General features: G+C 42.6%; 1 protein-coding gene across 2 annotated transcripts; it reads left to right on the top strand.

The window, feature by feature from the left end:
• The first annotated feature begins 424 nt into the window (after nucleotides 1-424).
• HPRT1 (hypoxanthine phosphoribosyltransferase 1) lies at nucleotides 425-21,971 on the top strand. Of its 2 annotated transcripts, XM_083595501.1 has the most exons (9): nucleotides 425-884; nucleotides 6,653-6,759; nucleotides 8,476-8,659; nucleotides 10,760-10,825; nucleotides 14,247-14,264; nucleotides 14,830-14,912; nucleotides 16,763-16,809; nucleotides 17,843-17,919; nucleotides 20,980-21,971. In XM_083595501.1, the coding sequence occupies exons 1-9, from the start codon at nucleotides 837-839 to the stop codon at nucleotides 21,025-21,027; spliced, it is 678 nt and encodes a 225-aa protein (XP_083451627.1). In that variant the 5' UTR covers nucleotides 425-836; the 3' UTR covers nucleotides 21,028-21,971. The 2 variants fall into 2 exon arrangements, with proteins under 2 accessions (XP_083451627.1, XP_083451628.1); XM_083595502.1 differs by lacking the exons at nucleotides 14,247-14,264; nucleotides 14,830-14,912; nucleotides 16,763-16,809; nucleotides 17,843-17,919; nucleotides 20,980-21,971 and adding an exon at nucleotides 13,043-14,211 and having other exon boundaries at nucleotides 578-884.
• The last annotated feature ends 2,517 nt before the right edge of the window (nucleotides 21,972-24,488 follow it).

The raw sequence follows: 24,488 nt of genomic DNA, 5'->3' as shown, positions 1-24,488 counted from the left end.
GGTCAGCTGAACTCAAAGCAAGCAGGCTGTCAATAAGGGGCAGAGTGCTGAGGTCCTTCCCATTGTTATTAAGGGAGGGACAAGTCTCATATTATGTATATATATAATAAATGAATAATGAATGAATAAATAAATCGAAAATAAGTACTCGTAAAAAAGGAGAGTGCTGAGATATACAGATACAGATAGAGATAGATAGACAAATAGATAATCTCAGCACAGTTAAGTGCATGTGTGTGTGTCAGTACCCTCCTTTGCGAGTACTTACTTTCGATTTATTTGATTGTTCGTTTAGTATTATTTATTTGGGGTGGGGACCGCCCTCGTTTTTATACGGGGGTGTTGAGTTTCCCTTGCCCTCCTCCATGAACACACACACACACACACACACACGTGTGTGTGCTTCATCTATGGGCGCTGTTGTTCTTTTATATCTATCTATGTGTGGCGGGGAAGGGGGGCGTTGCTTCCCCTCACCTTATGTGGAGACCTATGGGGGTGACATCCCACAGGGCTTGTTTCTCGTGAGGCCTTGAGGCGACGACGCCCTCGCACCCCCCTCCCTTGGTGGCGGCGGCGGCGGCGGCCATGTTGCGCGCGGCGGGCGTCGCGGGAGGCGTCCTCCTCACGAGCAGCGCTGGGCTGGGCTGAGGCGGTTGCTGCCGGCCCGCCAGCGCGCCGCTCCTTCTTCCCTCTCTTCTCTCCGGGACGTCTCTCCGCACCGCCGCGCCGGCAGCCGCCCAGCAGCCCTTCCCCGCTGCCGGAGCCCCGCGACCGAGGAGGGACCGAGGAGAGCCTCGCCGGCCGGCCGGCCGGCCGCTCCCTCCCACGCCGCCATGGCCGGGCACAGCGGTCACCCCCGCGCCAGCGCCGCCTGCATCGTGGTGAGGGGCCGAGAGGGGAGGGGGCTGGGAGGGGGGCTGCGGACATAGCCCCACATGAGGCGGGGGGGGCGACCCTCAAACCCCCGCCCTGCAAGGCATGGGGGCATCGGGGCTTTCTCCCCCGCCCCGCCAAGTGGGTAGCTGGGGTGGGGGACCCATAATGTGGGAAGGTGCTGGAAGGCCAAGGGCAGGGGGCCTGGAGCCTGCGGTGGGGGCCCTGAGGGTGTCTGGAGATGTGGGGTCCGCTTAAAAGGAGGTAGGGGGGAGAGGCCCTTGTGGACCTCCACCTCCCCCGCAGTTATCCCCTCCACACGCCACCCCCAAAATGATTGTGATGGTTTGCATATATTATTTCATAAAATTCATACACCAATTGATGGCCCCCAAAAAGAGAAAAACACATTTAAAAGCCTCAGATCGGTTTACAAAATGTGATAAAACTCTAAAATCAGGGGAAGGGGATGATTGCAATGCATTATAATGTACAAGAAGTTTAAAACACTCAAACAGATAAAGAGGCACACCACCAGCATTTCTAAGAATCTGGCTATATACCGTAATTCCAGGTTTTGTTAAGGGGCAGTTGGTTGACATACGAAGTGTGTGCTGCCTTTGGAAGTGAAGCCTTGGAGGGTTTCAGCTGTGGCTGCAGAGCCCAAAAGGGGAGAGGCATGTTTTGTTGCAGGCAGGGCAGGCGAAGGAGCGTCCAGTTGGTTGTGCGGCTGAATTTGGGGAGGCTGATTTGGACCAGGGTCAGCCCTCCTCCCCACATCCCTACTTTTTGAAGGGGTGCTGGGGGAGGGCAGGGTTAGGGCCTCCTCAGGAAACTCTGGAGAGGAGAATGATAACCTGGAACAGAAGGAAAAAAGATTTTGTTACATTCAGAGAGTTGGGGGAATTAATATGTACCCCCAGCTAATAGGGTTCAAAGAGGAAGGAAGGAGAAGGTGAATGGCTTTAAACTGGAGGTTAATCTGGGGAGGGTTGAAGAGTTTAAAGTGGAGGGGGGATATTCATTTGGTGTCTCAAGGAAAAAGAGGTTTTTAAAGGGGGGAAACGATGTTTTTCAGTAGTGTTACTGATAAGGGATAGAAGGCTTAACTTGTACAAGCACTCATGACCCTGACCATAATCTGTATTTCTAATATACTAGGGATGATTTTTTGAGGTATAAATAAAGAATCAGGTTTCTGGGCATATTCAGAATGCCTTCATCTCAAGTTATGCCTTTTGCATCAAACCATTACAATAATTTATCTGTTTGTATATGGATATTGCCAGAGTTAATATCTACAAAAGTATGCAACTATTTTTTGTGTTCTTAAAAAAAAAAATTAGGCCTACTGAGGTCAATCAGCTTATTTCTAGGTAAGTGGTTTAATGTTGCAGCCTTAGACACATTTGGGCTGCAATCCTAAACCCACTTGCCTGGGAGTAAGCCCCACTGAATTCAGTAGGACTTACTTCTGCATTTACATGGTTAGGATTGTGCTGTGTAACCTATTAAACTCAGTGGTGCTTACTTCCTAGTAAATGTGCATAGGACTGTGCTCACCAAGCACATGTGAAGATGAGTAATTTCCTGTTCAAGGAGTCTTGTTCTGAAATATGTTTCTTGTGTGTCCTTGACTTCATTAGCTTGAGCTAGCCATATTTGGGTTTGATGCAAATAAAAAGGACTCCAACTGATTTCTGTAACTGAACATGTCAGCATGTTCAGTTGGATAAGACAACACCATAGGTTTGAACATTTTTCATTAAATTAACCCAATGCCTTACTTACTATGAAAGTGGATTTTGAATTTCAGTTTTCCTCATCTCAGGATAGTTATTCTTTCTTTCTGCAATACATAAGTATACAGTATACAACTGTATACAATACTTATACCTATATTATATTATATTATATTATATTATATTATATTATATTATATTATTATTATAACTTGAGGGGTAGAATTAAGGTGGGGTGTCAAAAGCCAGATTTCGTAGGGAGAGAGAGAGGCATCACCACAAGTCAGGGAACCTCTGGTGAAGTTTCCTCTGGTGAAATACTTTGAAATGTCAGCAACATGGCATCTTTTATGTTATCATTTGAACCCAGGCTTTCTAAACTGATGTTCATAGAGGAACCGCTACCACTGCCTGACTCCTACTTCTTGAATTGAAGGGGTACAAAAGTCTGGATTGATCAGTTGCTGTTTAACGCTGGTCAAGTTCTATGCAAGGAGCTTGGCTCTCTGATATACTGCAGAGCTTAGGGCATAGATAAGCTTGGAGGTGGCTTGAACGCAAATGAATGAAAACTCCAGTGGAATGCAATTGAACACTGGCAAGCGATCATCATCAAGCTTACTTAGTGGCAGTGAATGATAGCAAAGTATGCCTCCTCGCTGTGCTGTCCAGTACAGAGCTTTTCTGGGTAGTACCGGACCTTTTACAGTTGGGAGCAAAGGAGGTGGGAGAACAGACAGTAGCTCACTGTGATTTGGTTGCAAAGCACTGGATAAAACTGATTACATCTGCCAGGATCTTGACACCACTGTTAACAGCAGATGAATCTTGAGGGGTGTCCGGAGCACAGTCTAGTCCTGTTGTGTTGGATGAGTTTCCGTTAGTAAGGCTCAAAGACATGGACAAGGTGCTAGGATCGGTCAGGGCACTCACTTTCGCTCTGGACCCTTGCTCCTCCTGGCTGATAGAAACTAGCAGGGGAGGGACAGCTGGCTGGGCCAGGGAAGTGGTTAATACCGTCTTGCGAGAGGAGGAGGTGGTCCCTGCCCGCTTCAAGGAGGCAGTGGTGAAACCACTCAGCCAAGAAATCCTCCCTGGATTCAGAACATTACTTCTGTTGTCTATGCTCTGGTAACCTCTAGGTTTGATTGCTGCAATGCATTATATGTGAGGCTTCCTCTGAAGACGGTTTGGAAACTTGGTGCAGAATTCAGTGGCCAGGTTGCTCACCAGGGCAAGCCAGTTTGAGCATACTACACCAATCCTGGCCCGACTGCACCAGTTGCCAATTATTTTCCAGGCTCAGTTAAAAGTGCTGCGTTTTGACTCAGAACTGCAATACCTCAAGGACCACCTCTCCCCATATGAGCCTACCCGGACCCTGTGATCATAATCGGAGGCCCTTCTTTGTGTGCCTCCTTCATGAGAGGTCCAGAAAGCCACAACATGAGAATGCCTTTTCTGCGGTGGCTCCTTGTTTGTGGCATTTAAGGGAGGCTCACCTGGCACCTTCATTATATATCTTTAGGTGCCAGGCAAAAACATTCCTCTTCTCCCAAGGCCTTGGCTAGTTTAGCAATCTACAGCCTTTTGAATTGTTGTTTTTGTTCTTTACTATGTTATGTATTTGGCCCTTCACCTGTGATCCTCTGCTGAAGTGCAGTATAGAAATTTTAATAAATAAATAAATTCTCTCATAGTAGGCACTGCAAGTAGGGGAACCCAATCTGGGGTCTTCCAGACACCAGTAATGCCCACTGATAGAACCTCTATCTCTGGCAGATGAACTGAAATGCTCAGTTCAGTGGAAAGATGAGAAAATGTTATTTGAGGAACCTAATAATAAATGCAGAGCCAACAGGGTTCTGCACAAGCCTTCTGATAAATCTAAACATTTGCTGTTTATGGATTGCTGCAGCATATTTTATAAACACCCTTCAGGTGTTTTTGACTAGAGGGTACCAGTTTGGGGAAGGCTGTTCTGTTCCAAGTGCTACAGTCTCCGTGGAACATTAAGACACGTTTTCAGCATCTATTTATCACAAGCCGGGTTCAGTTTCTTTCTGCCCTGTGGGTGTTAACCAATTGGTTTATGAAGAGGCAAAGGAGCATGGTGTTCCTCTCAAGGCCATTGCATAAAAGTGCGTCTGGCTTGCTGCTGCAATCAAATTAGTTGTTTCTGCCTGCAGAATGTTTCTCATGAGACTATAATTCACAACGAGGGATTCTTTAGTTGTATTGCTGCTCAGTAGCATACAGGACAGCCAAGTGTGGTTGGTAGCAGAAGCAATTAAAAAACCACACACACATAATCAGTATGTTGATCTTAGCTTTGATAAGGGGAACATGCACCTCTCCATGCCTTTAAAAGTCGCCAAATGTATCTCTAGGACTAATAAGGTCTAGTAACTTACTGCTGTTTGAAACTGAGGTTTTCAGAATTCTCTAACGTATTTTAAACATTCCGAACAGTGTCTTGTTTTTGATATCTTGGGGTCATATTATTTTAGGAGCTGCTTGTAGTGGAGTATCCTGGCTTTTTCTCAAACTTTTAGGTTTTTTAAATCAAATTCCACCTCCAAAAAAAAACTTCTGTTGTTGCTGTTTTCAAAAAAGCCTCAGAAATGTGGGAACTGAAAGGGTCAGCATAATGTTGTTTAGTCGTTTAGTCGTGTCCGACTCTTCATGACCCCATGGACCAGAGCACGCCAGGCACTCCTGTCTTCCACTGCCTCCCGCAGTTTGGTCAGACTCAAGTTTGTAGCTTCGAGAACACTGTCCAACCATCTCGTCCTCTGTCGTCCCCTTCTCCTTGTGCCCTCCATCTTTCCCAACATCAGGGTCTTTTCCAGGGAGTCTTCTCTTCTCACGAGGTGGCCAAAGTATTGAGCCTCAGCTTCACGATGTGTCCTTCCAGTGAGCACTCAGGGCTGATTTCCTTAAGAATGGATACGTTTGATCTTCTTGCAGTCCACGGGACTCTCAAGAGTCTCCTCCAGCACCATAATTCAAAAGCATCAATTCTTCGGCGATCAGCCTTCTTCATGGTCCAGCTCTCACTTCCATACATCATTACAGGGAAAACAAGGTCAGCAACCACACTACCTGGGGTGTATGGGACATCCATTTCTTTCTGGTATAGTTCCTCTGTGAATTCTTGCCACCTCAGCATAATACCTAATCACAAATACTGTATTGTCCTCCTCAGGGTCTACTTCTTCCCCAAAGCCTCTCCCAAACTACTTCCTCCCCTGCCACTTGATTCCCCTCAACCCTTCCCCACTTTCTCTCCCTGGTCCCTGGTCAGCTGTGCGTTCTGTGCAGTGCCCAGCCTTCTCTTGGTGCTAAAGTATGCCTGTAGCAGAATCACGATTCCCAGTTCAAAGATGGGAGGAGATTGTATTTGTCTGCAGTTTTCAACTGGTGCATGCCTCCCAAAGTCAATGGGGTCTCTGAGTAGGATGTGAAGGCTGTGGTGGCAGATAAACCCATGAGTAGCAGCAAATATACATCATTCAGCTTGCCTTCCTGGAGGGTGGGGAGGAGAAAACTGTACTTGCATGCTCTGCTGTGGAGCTTTGCTGTCATGTATTTTGAGGATTCAAGTCAGAAATGGTGCGCCATTGTCCTGTATTGATCCCACTGACTCTTCCATAGCTCTGAAAGTTCTCATTGCCTTGCCTAGTCCTTAGATGATATTTTCTCAATATTATTTTTATTTCACTTTTCCCATTTTTCCATTATAAATGATAACCCACCCCAACTGCACAAACTATCTTTGCATCAAAATATTTTTCCTTCATCTCAAAGCTAATTAACAGAATAAAATCCATTCCCCGATATCTTTTTCACTGGAAATACCATAGTTGAAGCCCCCTGGAGCCTCACGCAGGCAAAACATACACTCTGCCAATAGATTATAGCTTTGAATTTTTGAGTAATCCCAGATTATGAGGCTTTTTAATATATTTTTGTTCTCTGGGAGGATATGTAACACATTGTACCTGACCTCACCTTTTCTGTTTTCCTTTTAGATTGGAGATGATGAACAAGGATATGACCTAGACTTGTTTTGCATACCAAAACATTATGCAGAAGATTTGGAAAAAGTATATATTCCTCATGGGCTTATTATGGACAGGTTTGTTTTACTCTCAGCAGTATTCAAAAATGATTATTTGCATGCAAGCCTCTGCATGTTTGTTCTAAGGAGGTTTTACTTTATGGTGGCTCTTGCAGCTTGCTTGGAAGCAGTGTCTGGTTTACTGGAGTGTAGATAAATTGCCTCTGTACACAGTAAAGGCAGTTGCTGTGGAAGGGAACATCTCCTATGCCAGCAACACAATGCTCTGAGGAGCACACAGCTCCTCCTGGGTTGGACTTCCTAGTTCAGTGGAACCCAAATTGTGGTCTGCGGATGACTGCTCCATTCAGCCTGTCCACAGCATTTATGTAGATTGTGGCTGAAGACAGGAGATGGCACATCCATCACATTAAATATTGATACTAATTTGTAATAGTATTTTTTATTGTGTCTTTTAATTCTTATATTGGGTTTTAATTTGTAATACAAAAAGTACAATATATAAGAAGTAAAAATGCAATTGCAAATCAAATGGCTTCTAGCAGAGTACATTACCATTGCTACAGCAAACAAAAATCCTTATGTGGTCCATCAGCAATTTTGAGGTGGTCTAAGGGGGTGGTGAAGCTTGGGAACCATTGCTCTAATTTTCTGCACCTCTAGCAAATTGTTACCAGTTCCTGACCCATAAAAAGACAGGTAATTTGCCCATAATTCATATGTTAATGAGAAAAGGGATATAAAGACATACTGTAAATTAAGTGTGTGCATGTGTATATATTAGGTAACAAGTTTCCTCACTGACACACTGGTGTATAAATCTTGAAAGCACAGAACTTTAAAAATTTGAACAGCTTTCTGTTTCCTTGTTTCTGAATTTCCGGAGTGTATTGTTGGTGCCTTACTAATCCAAGCTGCAATATGCTTTAAAAAGTGAATTAATTTACCTTCTGAAGACCTGTATGCTTCATATCTTTTGAAAGTTGTCCAGTAACTAGGCAGAGACTGAGATTTACTTTGGCACATGCTGCCCTGTAAAATCAAGGGAGTTTGGCAGTACTGCTATTAGATTAACCTTGACAAGTGAGAAAAAGCAGAAATGTCACTGACCAGTAAATAGCCCTATTTTGTCAGATGGGAGATAAATACAATATCGGGGAAAGATGCTCTGTTGACTTTATCTTTGCATGAATGCTTACCATGGTTTGTCCAAGCCAGTGGGGGTGAATAATAACATGATATAATGAGAATAATTTTCAGTCTCAAGTCCTTGAAGGAGGGCCTCTCCTGTTACTTGTCAGTCTGGGTGTTGAAATCTTATTGGGACACCCTTCTTGCAATCCCACTCGTGATTTCTACTCAGTGGGCAGTTGTGTGGGGAAGAGTCTTAATAGTCTTAAGGCCCCATCTGCATATATTTTTTCTCCTCTCTCCAGAACTATGGCTGACTTCTTTCTTACTGAGTTTTCCATGTGGTGTGAAGACACATCTTTTTGGGCAGGCCTTAGAGTAGCAGTTTGATTTTAACTCATGTTCTGACTGTTGGTCTTTTGGACTAGTTTTATATTTTTATGTTGTAATTTATTATTCTTATGATATCGATTTGTATATGCCCTGGAATCTCCTTGGAGGAAGGCTGGTTTAGAAATGGTACAAATAAGTGTGTGTGTGTGTGTGTGTGTGAGAGAGAGAGAGAGAGAGAGAGAGAGAGAGAGAGAGAGAGACCTGGCACTGGGCTCGGTGTGGCAAATTAGTTTGTTTCTCTTTCCACAGAACAGAAAGACTGGCACGAGAAATCATGCAGAGTATGGGAGGGCATCACATTGTGGCTCTCTGTGTACTTAAAGGGGGCTACAAGTTCTTTGCTGACTTGCTGGATTATATCAAAGCCCTGAATCGAAACAGTGACAAGTCTATCCCTATGACCGTTGACTTCATCAGGCTGAAGAGCTATTGCGTAAGTGTGTCTGCAGTCGCTCACGCAGATGGCTATCCAACCACTGTTTAAAAGCACCAATGAAGGAGAGTCTGCCACCTTCCAAGGCTGCCTGTTCTACTGTTGAACGGCTCTTACCGTCACAATGTTCTTCCTAATGTTGTGTCAGGGTCCCCTTTCTTGTAATCTGAACCTGCTGGTTCTGGTTCTGCCTTCTGGAATAGGAGCAAACAAGCCTGCTGCATCTTCCATGTCCTATTCAAATGGCACTGGAGGTTTTAAAGCAGAGGTTGGATAGCCATCTGACAGGGATTCTTTAGTTGTGATTCCTCCATTGTGGGGGGTTGGGCTACATGACTCTTGGAGGTCCCTTCTGTGGGGATGTTTGAGGGGATATATTATTTTATTATATCCTTCCTAACTTGCATCAGCAAGTTCCATAACTTAGCAGAGTTGTTAAACAATCTCCCTTTTAAATTACACAGCAGTTAGCTAGTTGCAGGCTTGTCTGAGCCTCACTATTTAGGATTCCTGGTTTCCCTTTTTATATCCCTCCTAAAAGAATAGACACAACCATATGAGTAAAGTTAACATAAAACTAGTTTACTTACAATCATCCAGTTCACAATAAGATCCCTGAAGGCAGACTTAATTTACAGAACAGCCTATAACAATGTGAACTATCCCATAAGGGAAATAGTCTCAAGTGGCTGTGATTCAGCAGTCACTTCTCCTAACTCTTAGGAACACAAAAAATGGAAAACAAAAAAGGCGGAACATGGAGGCCATGTGCTCATCTGTCCAAGAACAGACCACACCCACACTAAGACACATGCAAAGGAAGTCTGTCCCAGCTCAGGAGGAACTAGCAAGTTTTCTCCTGAGTGATACATTGCATGTGCATTGTGGGAATGTTGTATTTGACTACAATACATTTTTACATCCTATACCTTCCAACTCTACAGTTCTGTGATTCTATGAGGAATGCCATTGATGTTAACATTTAGCTGAGACTTAGGTCCAAGGAGGATAACAACTTGCTTTTGGAAATTATGTGCTTGGTTTTATTTTTTGATTGTTAAAGGTTTTTCTTTTACTTTAAGAAGGTAGGTGATTGTTCAGTGTAATATTTATCATTGAGGAAACAGAAAATACTTGGGAGTTTAAAGTCATATAAGAAAAACTTAAACTAAGAATTTGAAAAGCACATATGGAGTATATTATTTCTGTGATCAGGGCACTATACTTCTGTGATCCCATTCCCCTTAACTAAGGACCTGATTAAAGTAAACAAAAAGGAGGGGAGATAAGTAGAAACAACCTAATTGGAAACATAAATTTATAATTTGCTTGAGTTGTCTGTGAAATTAGAAATTAAATTGTTTACAGAGTTTTGAGGGTTGGGATTAGGCAAGTTTACAAAGTAGGGTATTGACATATGAGTGATAGTATATTTCTTTTTAGACATCAATTTTTAAAGGCAATTCTTGTTTGCAGTCAAAAGCACAGATACAAGTATGACAGCTTCCTTCTTCTTAAAACTACAAATGGAAACATTAAGTGCCTTCTTTTCTAGATGTTTTGTACCTTTACACTTTGGTATGTCCTCATATTTAAAAATAATGTAGACGTACTTTCAGCTATCCATTCTGTCAATCGCCTTTTTAGTCCCTGGTACATCCTTGACTGTCTCTTCCAGACAGACAGCTTTGTGTTCCACTGTGGGTGGGAGTGATGTTTTATGTTCATTTTTAAGAGGCTTAGTCAAGGTGGGGGAGAAGCACTCCTGTCTTTGTAAGTCGCTTTGAGTTCACATTTCTGAAAAAAAACCTGATGGGAGGAGGAGGAGGAGGAAGAGGAGGAAGAAGGAGGAGGAGGAGGAGGAGGAGGAGGAGGAGGAGGAGGAGGAGGGAGCCTTATTCTGTGCAGGATTGGGAAAATTTTCCTCTTCCTCTGTTGTATGGTGAATGTTGCCAGCCAGGATTTACAAACTTTTTAAAAGCTTCATTTTTCGAGTAGGGCTTTTGGTTTGTTTGTTTGTTTGTTTTTGTGTTTAGTGAAGATTCACTTTATTATTATTCTCCTCCAAACCCTTTCTTTTTCTTTTCTCTCTAAAATCAGAATGACCAGTCCACTGGTGATATAAAGGTAATTGGTGGGGATGACCTCTCAACCTTGACTGGCAAGGTATGTAATAAATGGCGATATATAGATAGATAGATAGATAGATAGATAGATAGATACGGAAATTTCTGTGAAGCACTTTTGTATGCTACTAATTTTCCATCACCAATTAGTTACACTTAAAGACAGAGCACAATTGAATCCATTCTGTGAGATGCAAATAAACGTGAGAGTGCACATGCACCAGGTTGCAAGGTCCTCTTCTCTCGCTGGCTGTATTTTGCAACAGCACAATTGCTGTGTATGTTTTTGTCGCCCCTTCCTTAGGGGCTTAACAAAAATCATAGAGAAAAAACACATCAATTCCTATTAGCTGTTATAGTGAAGTAGAACTTCATTATACAGAAGCAGCAGAGCTCTCTATACCAGATGCTGGGGACAAAATCTGGGGAAGGTTATTATCCTCATGCCCAATTTGTAAGTCTCCAGAGGCACCTGAGAGTCACTGCTGGAATGAGGACTAGGCAAGACTATTGTTTTGATCAAGTGGCCGCTGACGGACGTGGCTTATGTTGTCTTTTGTAAATGTTAGCACTTGCTACTAAGAAACATTACAATAGAACATGGCCATATCAACTGCATGCAACACCTTAGGAGCAATTTCCCTCATTTTTGTTCCGGTGTTCCATGCTGCAAAGTCTGTTTGTGGAAGGCAATCTAAATTACTTTTTTCAAATTTAGATTGCCTTCCACAAACAGACTTTGCAGCATGGAACACTGGAACAAAAATGAGGGAAATTGCTCCTAAGGTGTTGCATGCAGTTGATATGGCCATGTTCTATTGTAATGTTTCTTAGTAGCAAGTGCTAACATTTACAAAAGACAACTTTTTTCAAATTTAAACTGCAAATACTCTTCGGGAGTCTTGTTACTTTAGAAGTATAAAAGGAGACAACTGTGACCAAAGAAACATAATGCAAAGTAATCAAGTCAAGGAAACAATTTTAAAAACCAAAGTATAAGACTTGAAATCTGAATCAGTGAAGTGCAACCTGTGAACAGAATATGCCTGGCACAGATGTAGGCATATTATGTTTATTTGTGGCATTTTGTTGGTTCAGGTTTCAAGTTTTTTATTTCCCCTGACACTTTTGTTTCTAGGATTAGCTCTTGCAGTCTGATACATCTTCAAAGGAACACAGGAAGCTGCAGGTCAGACTGCAGGCATGCCTCCTTTCATTGCGCCTCACTTTGTTGCACTCCGCAGATACTGCTCTTTACGAGGACCAGGGTGCAGCTGCAGGCAGCCCACTCACTTCCAGTGGAAGAAAGCCCCACCCCCCTCTTCTGGCCACAGCAGTGGAGCTGGCCAGGGCTGGGGCTGGGTTTTTCTCCTCCTGCCCTTGGTTGCAGGGGCCCCTTGCCTAGACTACAGCTTAGTGTAAACATAGCTTTTATATCCAGATGGAAACAACAACAAAAAGTTGACTTGCTTTATTGCAATACTAGCTTTATTGTGGTGGTATGGAACCGAGCCTGCAATACAGTGGTACCTCAGGTTAAGTACTTAATTCGTTCCGGAGGTCCGTTCTTAACCTGAAACTGTTCTTAACCTGAAGCACCATTTTACCTAATGGGGCCTCCAGCTGCTGCCGCACCGCCAGAGCACGATTTCTGTTCTCATCCTGAAGCAAAGTTCTTAACCCGAGGTACTATTTCTGGGTTAGCGGAGTCTGTAACCTGAAGCGTATGTAACCTGAAGCGTATGTAAGCCAAGGTACCACTGTATCTCCAATGTGGTATGTGTATTTGTCCCCCTAACCCAGCATTGTTTGCTCCAGTTAGCAATTGTTCTGCAGGATATCTGGCAGCAAAGAGTCTCTTGCAGTCACCTGATCACCTACCAACCTGACCCTGGAGGGGCTTGGAGGGTGTTGAACTTTGGGCCTTTTGCATGCAATGCAGCTGCCCTACCACTGAGCCCTTCCCCTTATCTTTACAGTATTGAGAAGATAAGACTTCTTAAAATATAATTCTGGGGTGGGGAGCTTGTGCCCCTCCAGATGCTGCTGGATTACAACTCCTTGTGATCATCCTTGACGGTTGGCCGTGCTGGCAGTGGCTGATGTGGGTTGGATTCCAACAGTCTCTGGAGGGCCACAGGTTCCCCACTCCTGCACTCGAACATCTTCTGAAGTGCATCTTGTCTTCTTTGTAGTGCTGCTTCTGTCTAATAGCAGCATTCATCTCATCCTCTATTTTGTGCCTACTGCTGTATAGAGCAAGAAATGTCCCCCAAAGGCTGTTGCAATATTCTGTTACGTCTCCCCTCTCCTGGTTCTGCCGTACAAACAGAGCTGCTTGTCAAGACATTCAACTTTCATTTGTCATGTAAGGTGTGAAACGTTTAACTTCTAACAGTAAATATTAATGACAGTAGCAAGTAATGCTATAAGGATCATACAAAATTTTTGAAAACCTTAACCCCTCCCCTGCTATCAGTTATTCTCTTAAGCTTTCACAGAAGGCTTCCGATTCTGCCTCCCAGTAGATATAGAGATGTAGGATTGCACAGGACGTCTTGAGGTTCTGTCTGCAAGTGACCATACCAATGATGCCTCTAGGGCCTTGGGTGCTCACTTACTTGCACTCTGCAACCTCTAGGCTTTGTTTATGTGGGGGTTGGCGGGGTTCACCCCCTACTCAACTTCTTCATGGATAGATAGCACATTCACATTTAGGTACATGATTCAGTTCTAAATCACTCTCTACTTTAAATATGAAGACAACTCATGAAAATATGAATGAGTACTCCCTGTTCTGAATTCTAATGTGGCACTAGTTATAAACTGCCTTATACATAGTCAGGCCATTGATCCATCAAGCTCAGGATGGTCTTCCCTGACTGGTGATTTCTCGGCAGGGTTTCAGATGGAACATTTCCAGCCCCTCCTGGATAGCCAGGCATTGAAATTGGGACCTTCTGCTACTGATCCAGGGCCGTCCTAATTTTTACAAAGCTGTTCTGATTATGAATGTTTTTGTTGTTGTTAGCTTGCCCTTGAGAAGGTGCCTAAACTAGCTAAGCAATATCAGTGCATTAGAAAGAATAGGCTGTGGCACATGTTGTATTTCCTCTGGTACTAATGCTTCCTCGCCCCCTCAGTTGGTTCTGAAACTTGTTGCATTGAAATTGGTACTTTATTTCTGAACTATGATAAACTTTCGATTTTGAGTTTGTGCTAATGAGCAGTAGAAACCTGAGTCGTTTAACCACAGGGCATAATTTTGTAGCCATTTTCTGCTGGTTTGCTTCATAGTTGAAGTATCCACCTATATTTGTGTGCTGGTTAATCAGGGAAATGAAAAATGAAAAACAGGCATCCTGAAAAGGTTTGGATAAATATAAATTGGAAACCAAGTGTTGACTTAATTAAACTCATGAGCAATTACTCATGAGTTTCTATTTTTCTCTTTCTCCTAGAATGTCTTGATTGTAGAAGTAAGTACAACAGTTTACATTTTCCTTTTTTAATAGGTATGATTTGAGGTAATGCTGTGAAACCAGTACAAATAATGTAGCACCATTTTACTCCAGAACAACAACTGTCCCTAAGCTAAAGTATGGATTAAAGCTCTCTCAAAAGAAAAAGCAATTTCTCTTGTACAAGCAGCTGCATCAGGGGGACACTTAATTCGCATGCAATTTTTTTTACTACTAAGATGGATAGCCAAGAATGCATTGTTGAACTGATTCTGCTTAATTGCATTGTGACTTAATTCAGCTGGAGCTTGTTAATATTTTACACAAAAATGCTCTTGTTCTTGTGGAGACCATGTAAAGAGCTGATCAAGTATTGGTGTGCACTTAAAATTCTGGGACCATATCCATTTGCAGATATGTTCCCTTCACCCCCCCCCCCTATAATTACTGACAGACACAAATGAGCACCAAATGACCCTGAATTTTATTCCTCCTCGTATGTATGATTTAGTTAATTATGAACCTGTAAGAGGTACTTGGCTGCAGCTTCACTTCACAAGGCTCTTTTTGTTTTAAATGTCAGGATATAATTGACACTGGTAAGACAATGAAGACTCTTCTGTCTCTGCTTAAGCAGTACAACCCAAAGATGGTGAAAGTAGCCAGGTATGTTTAATTCCTGCATTTGCTACAATTTGCTTTCTCAGGAACTTTTGCAGAATGATGAAAAAAGGTGGTACAGTTACACATCTTTTTGTATCCTTTTGAGGTCAGTTACGTTTAGGAGTTAATAAGTGCAAGGTTGGGGGGTGTTAATTTTTCTCCATTGCTTGTGCTGGATATTGATCATTGCCTTTGTGATGAAGGTGCCCATAGTTAAAAGCAGTGGGCTTTCAATCCACCTCTATGCTTCAGCTGCCCAAGACTGAATAACAAAGAGAACTAGTCTAAGGGAAATTGCTTTATTAAAAGGTTTTAACAGTTTAGTTTTTGGTCTAAAAATGAGTGTCATCTTGGATCACTTCTCTCTTAAACACCCACATATTATACTTACTCTTAGTAGACCTTCTGCGTTCTTAGTACAATGACTCTTGCATCTCACCCAGTAGCTAGCTTAAATACTAATTTTTAACTTTAATTATCAGAATAACTCTGCCTTCCTAAACAAACTTCTTTATTTATTCTGTATATTTTGAGGAAAGTCTCCCACTGTCCACAGTATATTTTGAGCATAGGTAAAGTCACTTTTCTGCTGCACAAGTTTCATGGCAGTGCAGGGGCCTAGGCAGGGGGGAGATGCTTCAGGCACAGAATGGTGATGTGCTGAATTTCCCCTTCTGGCACCACTGAAGGAGGAAGAGAATACTTTTCAATGCCTGCTCCTCCTCATACACAATTGGTCAAAGAGCAGCCTTTGTTGTTGTTGTTTAGTCGTGTCCGACTCTTCGTGACCCCATGGACCAGAGCACGCCAGGCACTCCTGTCTTCCACTGCCTCCCGCATGAGAGAAGAACATCCTTCTTTTGTGTCACTTCTATAAGGTGTTGTAAGTCTTCATAGAATTGATCAGTTTCAGTTTCTTCAGCACCTGTAATTGGTGCATAAACTTGGATTACTGTGATGTTAAAAGGTCTGCCTTGGATTCGTATCGAGATCATTCTTTCATTTTTGAGATTGCATCCCAGGACAGCTTTCGCCACTCTTTTGTTGACTATGAGGGCCATTTCTTTTACGGACCATTTCTTTTACGGGATTCTTGCCCACAGTAGTAGATATGATGGTCATCCGAACTGAATTCACCCATTCCCGTCCATTTTAGTTCACTGATGCCCAGGATGTCAATATTTATTCTTGCCATCTCATTTTTGACCACATCCAACTTACCCAGGTTCATGGTTCTTATATTCCAGGTTCCTATGCAATATTTTTCTTTACAGCATTGGACTTTCCTTTCACTTCCAGACATATCCGCAACTGAGCGACCTTTCGGCTTTAGCCCAGCTGCTTCATCAGCTCTGCATCTACTTGTACTTGTCCTCCGCTCTTCCTCAGTAGTATGTTGGACGCCTTCTGACCTGAGGGGCTCATCTTCCAGCATCATAACTTTTATATGCCTGTTGTCTTTGTCCATGGAGTTTTCTTGGCAGGGATACTGGAGTGGCTTGCTGGTTCCTGCTCCAGGTGGATCATGTTTGGTCAAAACTCTCCACTATGACCTGTCCATCTTGGGTGGCCCTGCACAGCATAGCTCATAGCTTCTCTGAGTTATTCAAGCCCCTTCGCCACGGCAAGGCAGTGATCCATGAAGGGGAGAGCAGCCTTTATGCTCACTTAAAACTTGGCTGTAGAAAGAACCCTCTAACTGCCACTGTAATCCAGATTCAGTGTTTCCACTGTGATATAGCAGTGGGGGAGTACAGAACTTAGTGGCTTGGCATGCAGGGAGCATGGAGTGCATTTCATGAGTTAATTTCTACCCACAATTTACTTTTTTTGCTTTGGGGTCTTTTTAACAGCTTGTTGGTCAAAAGAACACCTCGAAGTGTAGGATACCGTCCTGACTGTAAGTGAAGTGTTCAGTGCACCTTAAAATATATACATTTTTAAAGCAATGTAAAAATCTCTATATTCAGATTGAAAGTAGATGAAATTTGACTGCAGGGAGTCACTGGCCTAAAGAACAACTGTAATGTTACAAAATGGGGAGGGAGGGATAAATGAGGACAGAAAAGAATTATAGGAGCTGGAGCAGAATTAAGGAGAGTGACCTGGCCTCTGTGGATATGTACTGTACTTGGTTTGCAGTGTGTTTAAGTAGAGATACCTGAAGGACTTGTGAAATGGGTAACGGTGCAATCCTGGGCATATTTACTCCAAACTGTGTTCAGTGGGGCTTTCTCCCTATTAAATGTGTTTAGGATTGCAGCTTAAATTGCAGCTTTTGCAATAATTTAACTCCTTTCAGCGGTGTGTTTTTCCACTCATTTGGGGCCTTGTCACCTAGTCCCTACCGTGACGCGGGTGGCGCTGTGGGTTAAACCACAGAGCCTAGGACTTGCCAATCGGAAGGTCGGCAGTTCGAATCCCCGTGACAGGGTGAGCTCCCATTGCTCGGTCCCTTCTCCTGCCAACCTAGCAGTTCAAAAGCACGTCAAAGTGCAAGTAGATAAATAGGTACTGCTCCGGCGGGAAGGTAAACGGCGTTTCCGTGCACTGCTCTGGTTCGCCAGAAGTGGCATAGTCATGCTGGCCACATGACCCGGAAGCTGTACACCGGCTCCCTCGGCCAATAAAGCGAGATGAGCGCCGCAACCCCAGAGTCGGCCATGACTGGACCTAATGGTCAGGGGTCCCTTTACCTTTTACCACCTAGTCCCTACTGTCTCACTCCTTTGGACATGGTGTAGCTTTTCCCTGTATCAGAATGTACTGTCAGTTTTATGTCTCCCTGTTTTATCCTTGTTACATTTTTTAAATAATGCCAATAGGCAGCATTATCAACTAGGAAACTGGTTATGAATAATCCAAATAATGTAATATGATTATCTAAACATTGCCCAAATTTAACATACTGATGAATTCTGGCTCTTTTTCAGTTGTTGGGTTTGAAGTACCAGATAAGTTTGTGGTGGGATATGCTCTAGATTACAATGAATACTTCAGAGATCTAAATGTAAGTAATGAACAAAGATTGTCTTCTGTATAAATTGAGGAAGAGTATTCCCCGCCCCCCGCTCCTCTTCTGCCTGATCTTTACTGTCAAGTAGGAACGTAGGAAACTGGCTTATGCAGAGTCAAACCACTGGTCCAGTATTTTCAGTGCTGACTGACAGAACTTCCCAGGGTTCAAGGCAGAAGGTCTTTTCCATTCATAACTGGGGATACTGGGAATTGAGCCTGGGGCCTTCTGCATGCAAAACTGATGCTCTGCCACTGAGCCACAGCCCCCCTTCCCCTTGGTGCAACATTTCCTTTGCTTCTTTTACCGGTGGGTAGAGAAATGCCAGAATGAGGTTTTCGGCAGACGCATATTCTGCTCTTGGGGAACCCCAGGCTCTGCTGGCCATAAACTTTACAGGCACATAATGGGGTGGAGGGGGCTTACGCACACTCCCCACGCAGAAGGGCTGTTTCCTGTATTTCCCACCAAGATCCGTTGGGCTCCCAAACAACCCCATTAACCTGACAGCAGTTTAGGTTCTCCTCCAACCTCAATTCTATATCCTTAAGCCTTATTGGTCAAGTGTGACATTTCCCAGGAGAGATGGGCAGAGAGCCTGTCTCAAAGCAGTTTTTGCAAGAAAGGCTAACTAGTATTTACTGAATTTCTATTGATGTTTTTAATTATTTTCTTATATATATTTATATTTTATTATAGTTTGTATGTTGTAAGCTTCCTTGGTATACTTTATGAAAGTGGAATGTAAACATAAATAATAATCAAAACAAAAAAATTTTTTTCCTTCCAGTAGCACCTTAAAGACCAACTAAGTTAGTTCTTGGTATGAGCTTTCGTGTGCATGCACACTTCTTCAGATACACACTGTGTATCTGAAGAAGTGTGCATGCACACGAAAGCTCATACCAAGAACTAACTTAGTTGGTCTTTAAGGTGCTACTGGAAGGAAAACATTTTTTTTGTTTTGACTATGGCAGACCAACACGGCTACCTATCTGTAACATAAATAATAATATATATATATAATAATTATATATAATATATAATAAATAATAAAATATATAATAAATAATAAAATATATAATAAATTTTATATATATATATATATATATATATATAATAATAAATAATAATAATAATAAATAAATGGCCATTTTAGAATCTACTGAGGTGGGCAGGTGAGACAGCTGACATAGCTTCTGTTGTTTTAAATATCCATGCAGCCAAGCTGATGCTAGTGTTACAGAATATCATAATTTTGTGGCTTGCTGTAATTAGACTGAATAACTACCCCTTCAGGTTCCATTCCTGATGATAATGAGGTAAAAGGAGCCCTGCAGCTTCGTCAGTGAAAGGTCCATTTCTCCATCACCCTGTTTCACACAGTGGTCTGTCTCTAGGCTTCCTTCTGCGAAGCCCACCATGCACTAGGCCTTTTCTGCTGTGGCACCACCCCTCTCACCACCCCAGGCAGCTGTAACTCAGAGATGCGCTGCCTCTGAACCTGGTTATGATGGTGAACTGCCATGGACTTTGCCTAACCCCCTTCTAAAGCTGTTTGAGCTACTTGCCATCCCCATATCCTGTTGCTGTGTATTTGGAAAGTTAATTATGTGTTTTGTAAAGAAGTCTTTTACTTCTTTGTCTGTCCTGAATTTATTGTCAGTTTTATTAGGGTTTTTATGTCCCTGTGTTTTTATGTTTGTACATATTTTATGGGCTAATAGCCGTAAATAAATAAATAAATTAGGGGATCTGAAATTCAAGTATTATGAGCTGAGGGGAGATTTTCTGTACTCCAAGCTTAATTTTATGAACCTCTCTCACAATGTTGTGTTTCCCCACCAACACCACAGTAATTTTTTCCCCTAAACTAGAAATAAGAACAGAAGATTTAAAAAAAAAAAGTACTGTCCTTTTCACCCCTCCTGTGTCAGCTTGTCCAGGGTTTGCAGCTGCTGTCTCTCAGACTAACAGGTTCTGTGCTTCACTCTCCACCATTTCTTTTTATCATGAGCTGTCAGGGGTCTTTTCCGTTACCTTTTTAAAATTATTTTACAGAAGGGTAGTCAGTCCTTGAGGGGTTAATTTATACACATTAATTAGTCACGGATACAATTCTAAAAGAATGTGAAATGTTGCAGTTGATTTGGAAAAGAGTAATTCAGAATCAAGGACTTGTGAAGCACTCAGTTGCTCCTAAATACAAGTTTCAAGAGTTGGAAATGTTGGATTCTTTTAAAAACTGAAGGATTAGTTATTTGGAAATAAATTCACCAAATAATTTGTCACTGCAGGGAATAGAGCTACTTACCCTAGGAGTCATTAGTGGCTGATAAGATGGCGGTTATTCTGTGAACTCTTCCTGTCAGCAAAAGGATTACCCTAGCAAAATGGGGCTTCTCCCCCTCCTCCCCAGATCTTCTCCAGAGGGTTGGGAAAACCCCTAGAACTGATTTAGGGGACTCATGGGGGAAGGGAGGAGGGGAAGTTGTGTTGCAGAAGAATAAATCTTTGTGCTGATTGAACTTACTGTTATTCTTATTATTTATTAAATTTGTATACTGCTCTATACCTGCAGGTTACATAGCCCTACGTTGAATGCATCCCAATAATTCTTAGGCAATTCTAAGATAGAAAGGAAAGTGTATGGTGACAGGGCTTTATAGTGGGAAGGATAGGCCCTTATTTGAAGGACCGCCTAGAAATGCAGAGCCAACTCTTTGGGCAGTGTTGGAGAGGAGAGAGAGGCGCCCCGTGCTGGGGCAGGGAAGGAGCTATGCCAGGACTGCAGCAATGCCTCCACTCACTTCCTTTTCTCCTTCCAAAAAAGAGGGTGCTCTGCTTGGGGCATCTACTGGGGCAGTTCCTCACGCCCCCAGTGTATTTATGAAGAACGGGATGAGCTTCTCTCATGTTGAAGGCCCTAGTGGGAGATGTCCCCTGGGTCCTATTTCTTGGTCACACTCAGTGGTAACAGGCTCTGCAGTGTTTGTTCATCTCCTAGCTGTTAAACTCCTAATCCACACAGTGCTTTTACCCTCTCTCTTTCAGCACATTTGTGTCATAAGTGAGACTGGGAAACAGAAATACAAGGCATGACAGCAGTTGCTCCAGCACCACAGTTACGGGACTTTGAAATGTGCATCCACAGTGTCCATTTTCCTCTGCCTTTGGCTCTGGTCACCAGCTTAAAATTGTAGAGTTCTCCAACTTTGTTGTCATTTGCTTGCTATAACTTATTGCATGTACAGTATAATAACCTCGTCTTCTTCATTTACATTTGAGAAACAAAAAGGGGGTGCCGTTGTGTGTTCTCTCTTTCTCTTTCCTTTTTTAAGAAAATTGCACTATGAATCTACTGATTCTAGCTCCTTTCCTAGTGGGATTTGCTGTGTGTTTGACCCCCAAACATATTCCTCCCTCCCCGCTTTTAAACTTCAGAACTCAAATAGTTTTAAGTACTGTAAATGTATAAGGCATTTTAAGATGGGAAATTATATTAGTAATATTTTTTTAAAAAAACCAAGTAATTTAAGTTTTATATAGTAATGAAAGCAGAAATTAAGGTGATTATTGGATATCCAGGGTGTGCCACCACCCTACAACAGAGGCATGATGCTCTTGAAGGAGTATGGATAATGTTATGCTAAACTGCTTTCTCTGTAGTTGCCTTACTTGCCTCTTACAGGAGCTCTGCACAGAAAATAATGCCATTTCAGCCTGAAAAGAGAGCAAGTGACATATAGAATGTTGAAGCAGCTACCAGGCTTTTCACCTCCTATAAAATTAATTGTATAGTCCACCTGGAACTTCTCTTACACAAACCCAAGGGGAGAAGAAAATGGGAATTGATTCACATCAGGATTGTCCCCTCCAAGCTCCAGGTGGATTCTGTCTTAATTTTCCTTTCCCTTCTCCATCAGTTGAGCAAAACTGCCTTTCAGAACTATCTTCCTGTATTTCACCTCAATGAAAAATGATTGTAATGTTGACTGTATGCACAACCAACATACTTTTAAATAAAGGCTGTTTCTCCAAAGGTAGCACCTTGACGACTGCGCTGGCCTCTTCCATCTGCCAAAACATCTGCGGTACATATGCCTCCTCAGGGTTTGCTACACCTTCCCTCTCTGTTGAAGGAAGCAAGGTCTGTGGGCCCCAGGCAGAGGGCACAGCGCTCTGCACTAGATGAAACCAGTGCAACCAGTGCCCTGGCAAAGATCAGTTGTTCACTAAGCACCCATGTGTGGGCCATCAGAGGATGCTTTGCAAGTTATCCTTTTATTCTTTTTCCCCTTAGCTTGTTTCTTTGTGGGCTTTTTCAAATGGGTGGTTGGTTCTCTATTGCTCTTTCCAGGTAGGAATTTTATTGAGCCACATCAGAAATGCATTGAAGTGCTGGGCAACCACAACTATCTTTTAGTTTACTTCTCCCCTCTCACAGGTAAAGTCATGGTTCTGTGTCTTTATAAGTCATTCAGTTACTGCTGCGCAATGAAGATTTAAAGTGTCGTGTTTTGCTCTTGCCAGGCCATTGCTTCAAAAGAGTAGAGGTGGTGCTTTGAAACTGCAGTTCAGGGTTGCCCCACCTCTGACCCCCCTGCATGTTACAGAGACCTCCGCCTTCTGTTGAACCTTGCAAAAGCAGATTTTATGGTAGCTGATATGTTGATGCATTTGAACGTTGCTCTTGCCTCAGCTGGCAGTAAAGAGATTAAGATGATGGCTGAGCATCAAACTTCAGTGTAAACTTAGTAAATTACAGTACAGTACAATCCACATCTCATTGCAGCCAAATTGGACAGATCAGAAAGGTTAAAAATCATCACCAAAATAATTGTTTGGTTAATTTAAAGCAAAATTGCTCCTCCATTTGGCAAACTGTATGTCTTCACCATCCATTTGGTTGTCAGTTTGGGTCACTGTTTTTCAACCTAGTCACCCTGTCTTTTGGGTCATGGCCCCATTGGTCTTGTTTCTTTACACTTGCATTTTGGCCTTCAGCACTGTGGATTTCTTCAGAGGGCCCTCAGAGTCTCAGTTACCTAGCTTCTGTGCTCTTTTGCTCATCCCTCTTCCAAAAGAATAAATTGCCTATTCTGCACTTTTCCTTTGAACTTCATTGTCTCTCCACAATCTGCAACTAGACTTATGAAGCTATTTCCTCAGGCCTGTATGAAGATCAAATCCCAGCCTCAGTAGAAGCTGGACTGCGAAATATACCTATGGCTTTTACCTGAGCAATTTTTAAGTTGTTGAACAATCTGTGCCCATCATAGCTGCTCATCAGGTCAGTGTTGAGACCCTTCATGTACCACGAGCACAACTTGTGGCAGTGTGGTGTGACAGAGTGTTGGACTGCGACCTGGGAAACAGGGTTCAAATCCCAATCAGCCACAAAGCACACAGGGTGACCTTGGACCTGTCTTCGTCTCTCAGCCGAACCCACCTCACAGGGTTGCTGTGGGGATTAAATGCACACTGCCTTAAGCATCTCACAGGAAAATATGTATAAATTCTAGAAATAAATAATAAATGAAGTGTTAAACATTTAAGGGACCAATGAAATTTGAAATGGCTGCTTCTGCCTGCCTAGACCAAATTAAGTGCCCAGAGTATTGTTGATAAATGCAGCATCCAGTTCCCTCCTCTTAACATCTGCAAAGAAGCCTAGGATGGGATAAGAGCTGGTATGAAAAAGCAAAGATGAAGAGCCATTGGGTGTAATTATTTGAACAAGAGGAGAGTTGTTAATAGTTCGCTACTTGTGCTTCTTTCAGCCCCCTCTGTGTACTCTCATTTCCATGGCATCTGTATATTGAAACTTGAGTAACCCCCCCCCCTTTTCCCTGCCATATGCATTCTTTTTCTTTTAAATACAATTTGTATTGAAATTTTCAAGGTACAAAAATTCATAATAACAAGACACATTCATAATAACAAGACACATTTTTTCCATTTCATTTCTATCACCCCATTTTCTCTGAAGAGCCCAAGGTGGTGTGCACAGTTCTTTCTCTCTCCCACTTTCATCCTCACAACCAGTGCTGCTTGTAAATGCATAGAAAAATAAAAAAAACCAAATGAACTTGGCAAAGATGTAGATGCAGGAATCTGGAAGACAAATAAAGATGATTTACCATGTGCATTTTGTGCTAATACAATTCCCTGGAATTAAAATGAATATGTTAATGGTAGGAAATAGAAGTTTACCCAGCTACTGATGTTCAGGGGAAATTATTAGGACTCCCACAAATGCTAGTTTTCCTGGCTTTACCTGAAACTAGAACCTTGGGGATTGTTCTGCTGTTGCACTTGGGTCCTGCTTTTGAACTTCCCGGAGGAATCTGGCTGACTACCATGAGAGCAGCTTGCTGGTCTAGATGAGATGTTGGCCTTATATTGTTACTAATGGAATCAAAGACTGAACTGCTTATTTTGTTCAAGACACTCTAGTCGGGGGGGGGGGGGCGGACCAAGAAGGCATATTTCCAAGGTTGTAACCACAAGCTTTTTTCCAGTAAGGACACTGCAGTAAGGAAAAGATTGATCCACCTGGT

The sequence above is a fragment of the Podarcis filfolensis genome (assembly GCF_964270895.1).
Source record: "Podarcis filfolensis genome assembly, chromosome: Z".
In the NCBI taxonomy this organism is placed as follows: domain Eukaryota; kingdom Metazoa; phylum Chordata; class Lepidosauria; order Squamata; family Lacertidae; genus Podarcis; species Podarcis filfolensis.
This window is presented reverse-complemented; position numbering and strand designations above follow the sequence as displayed.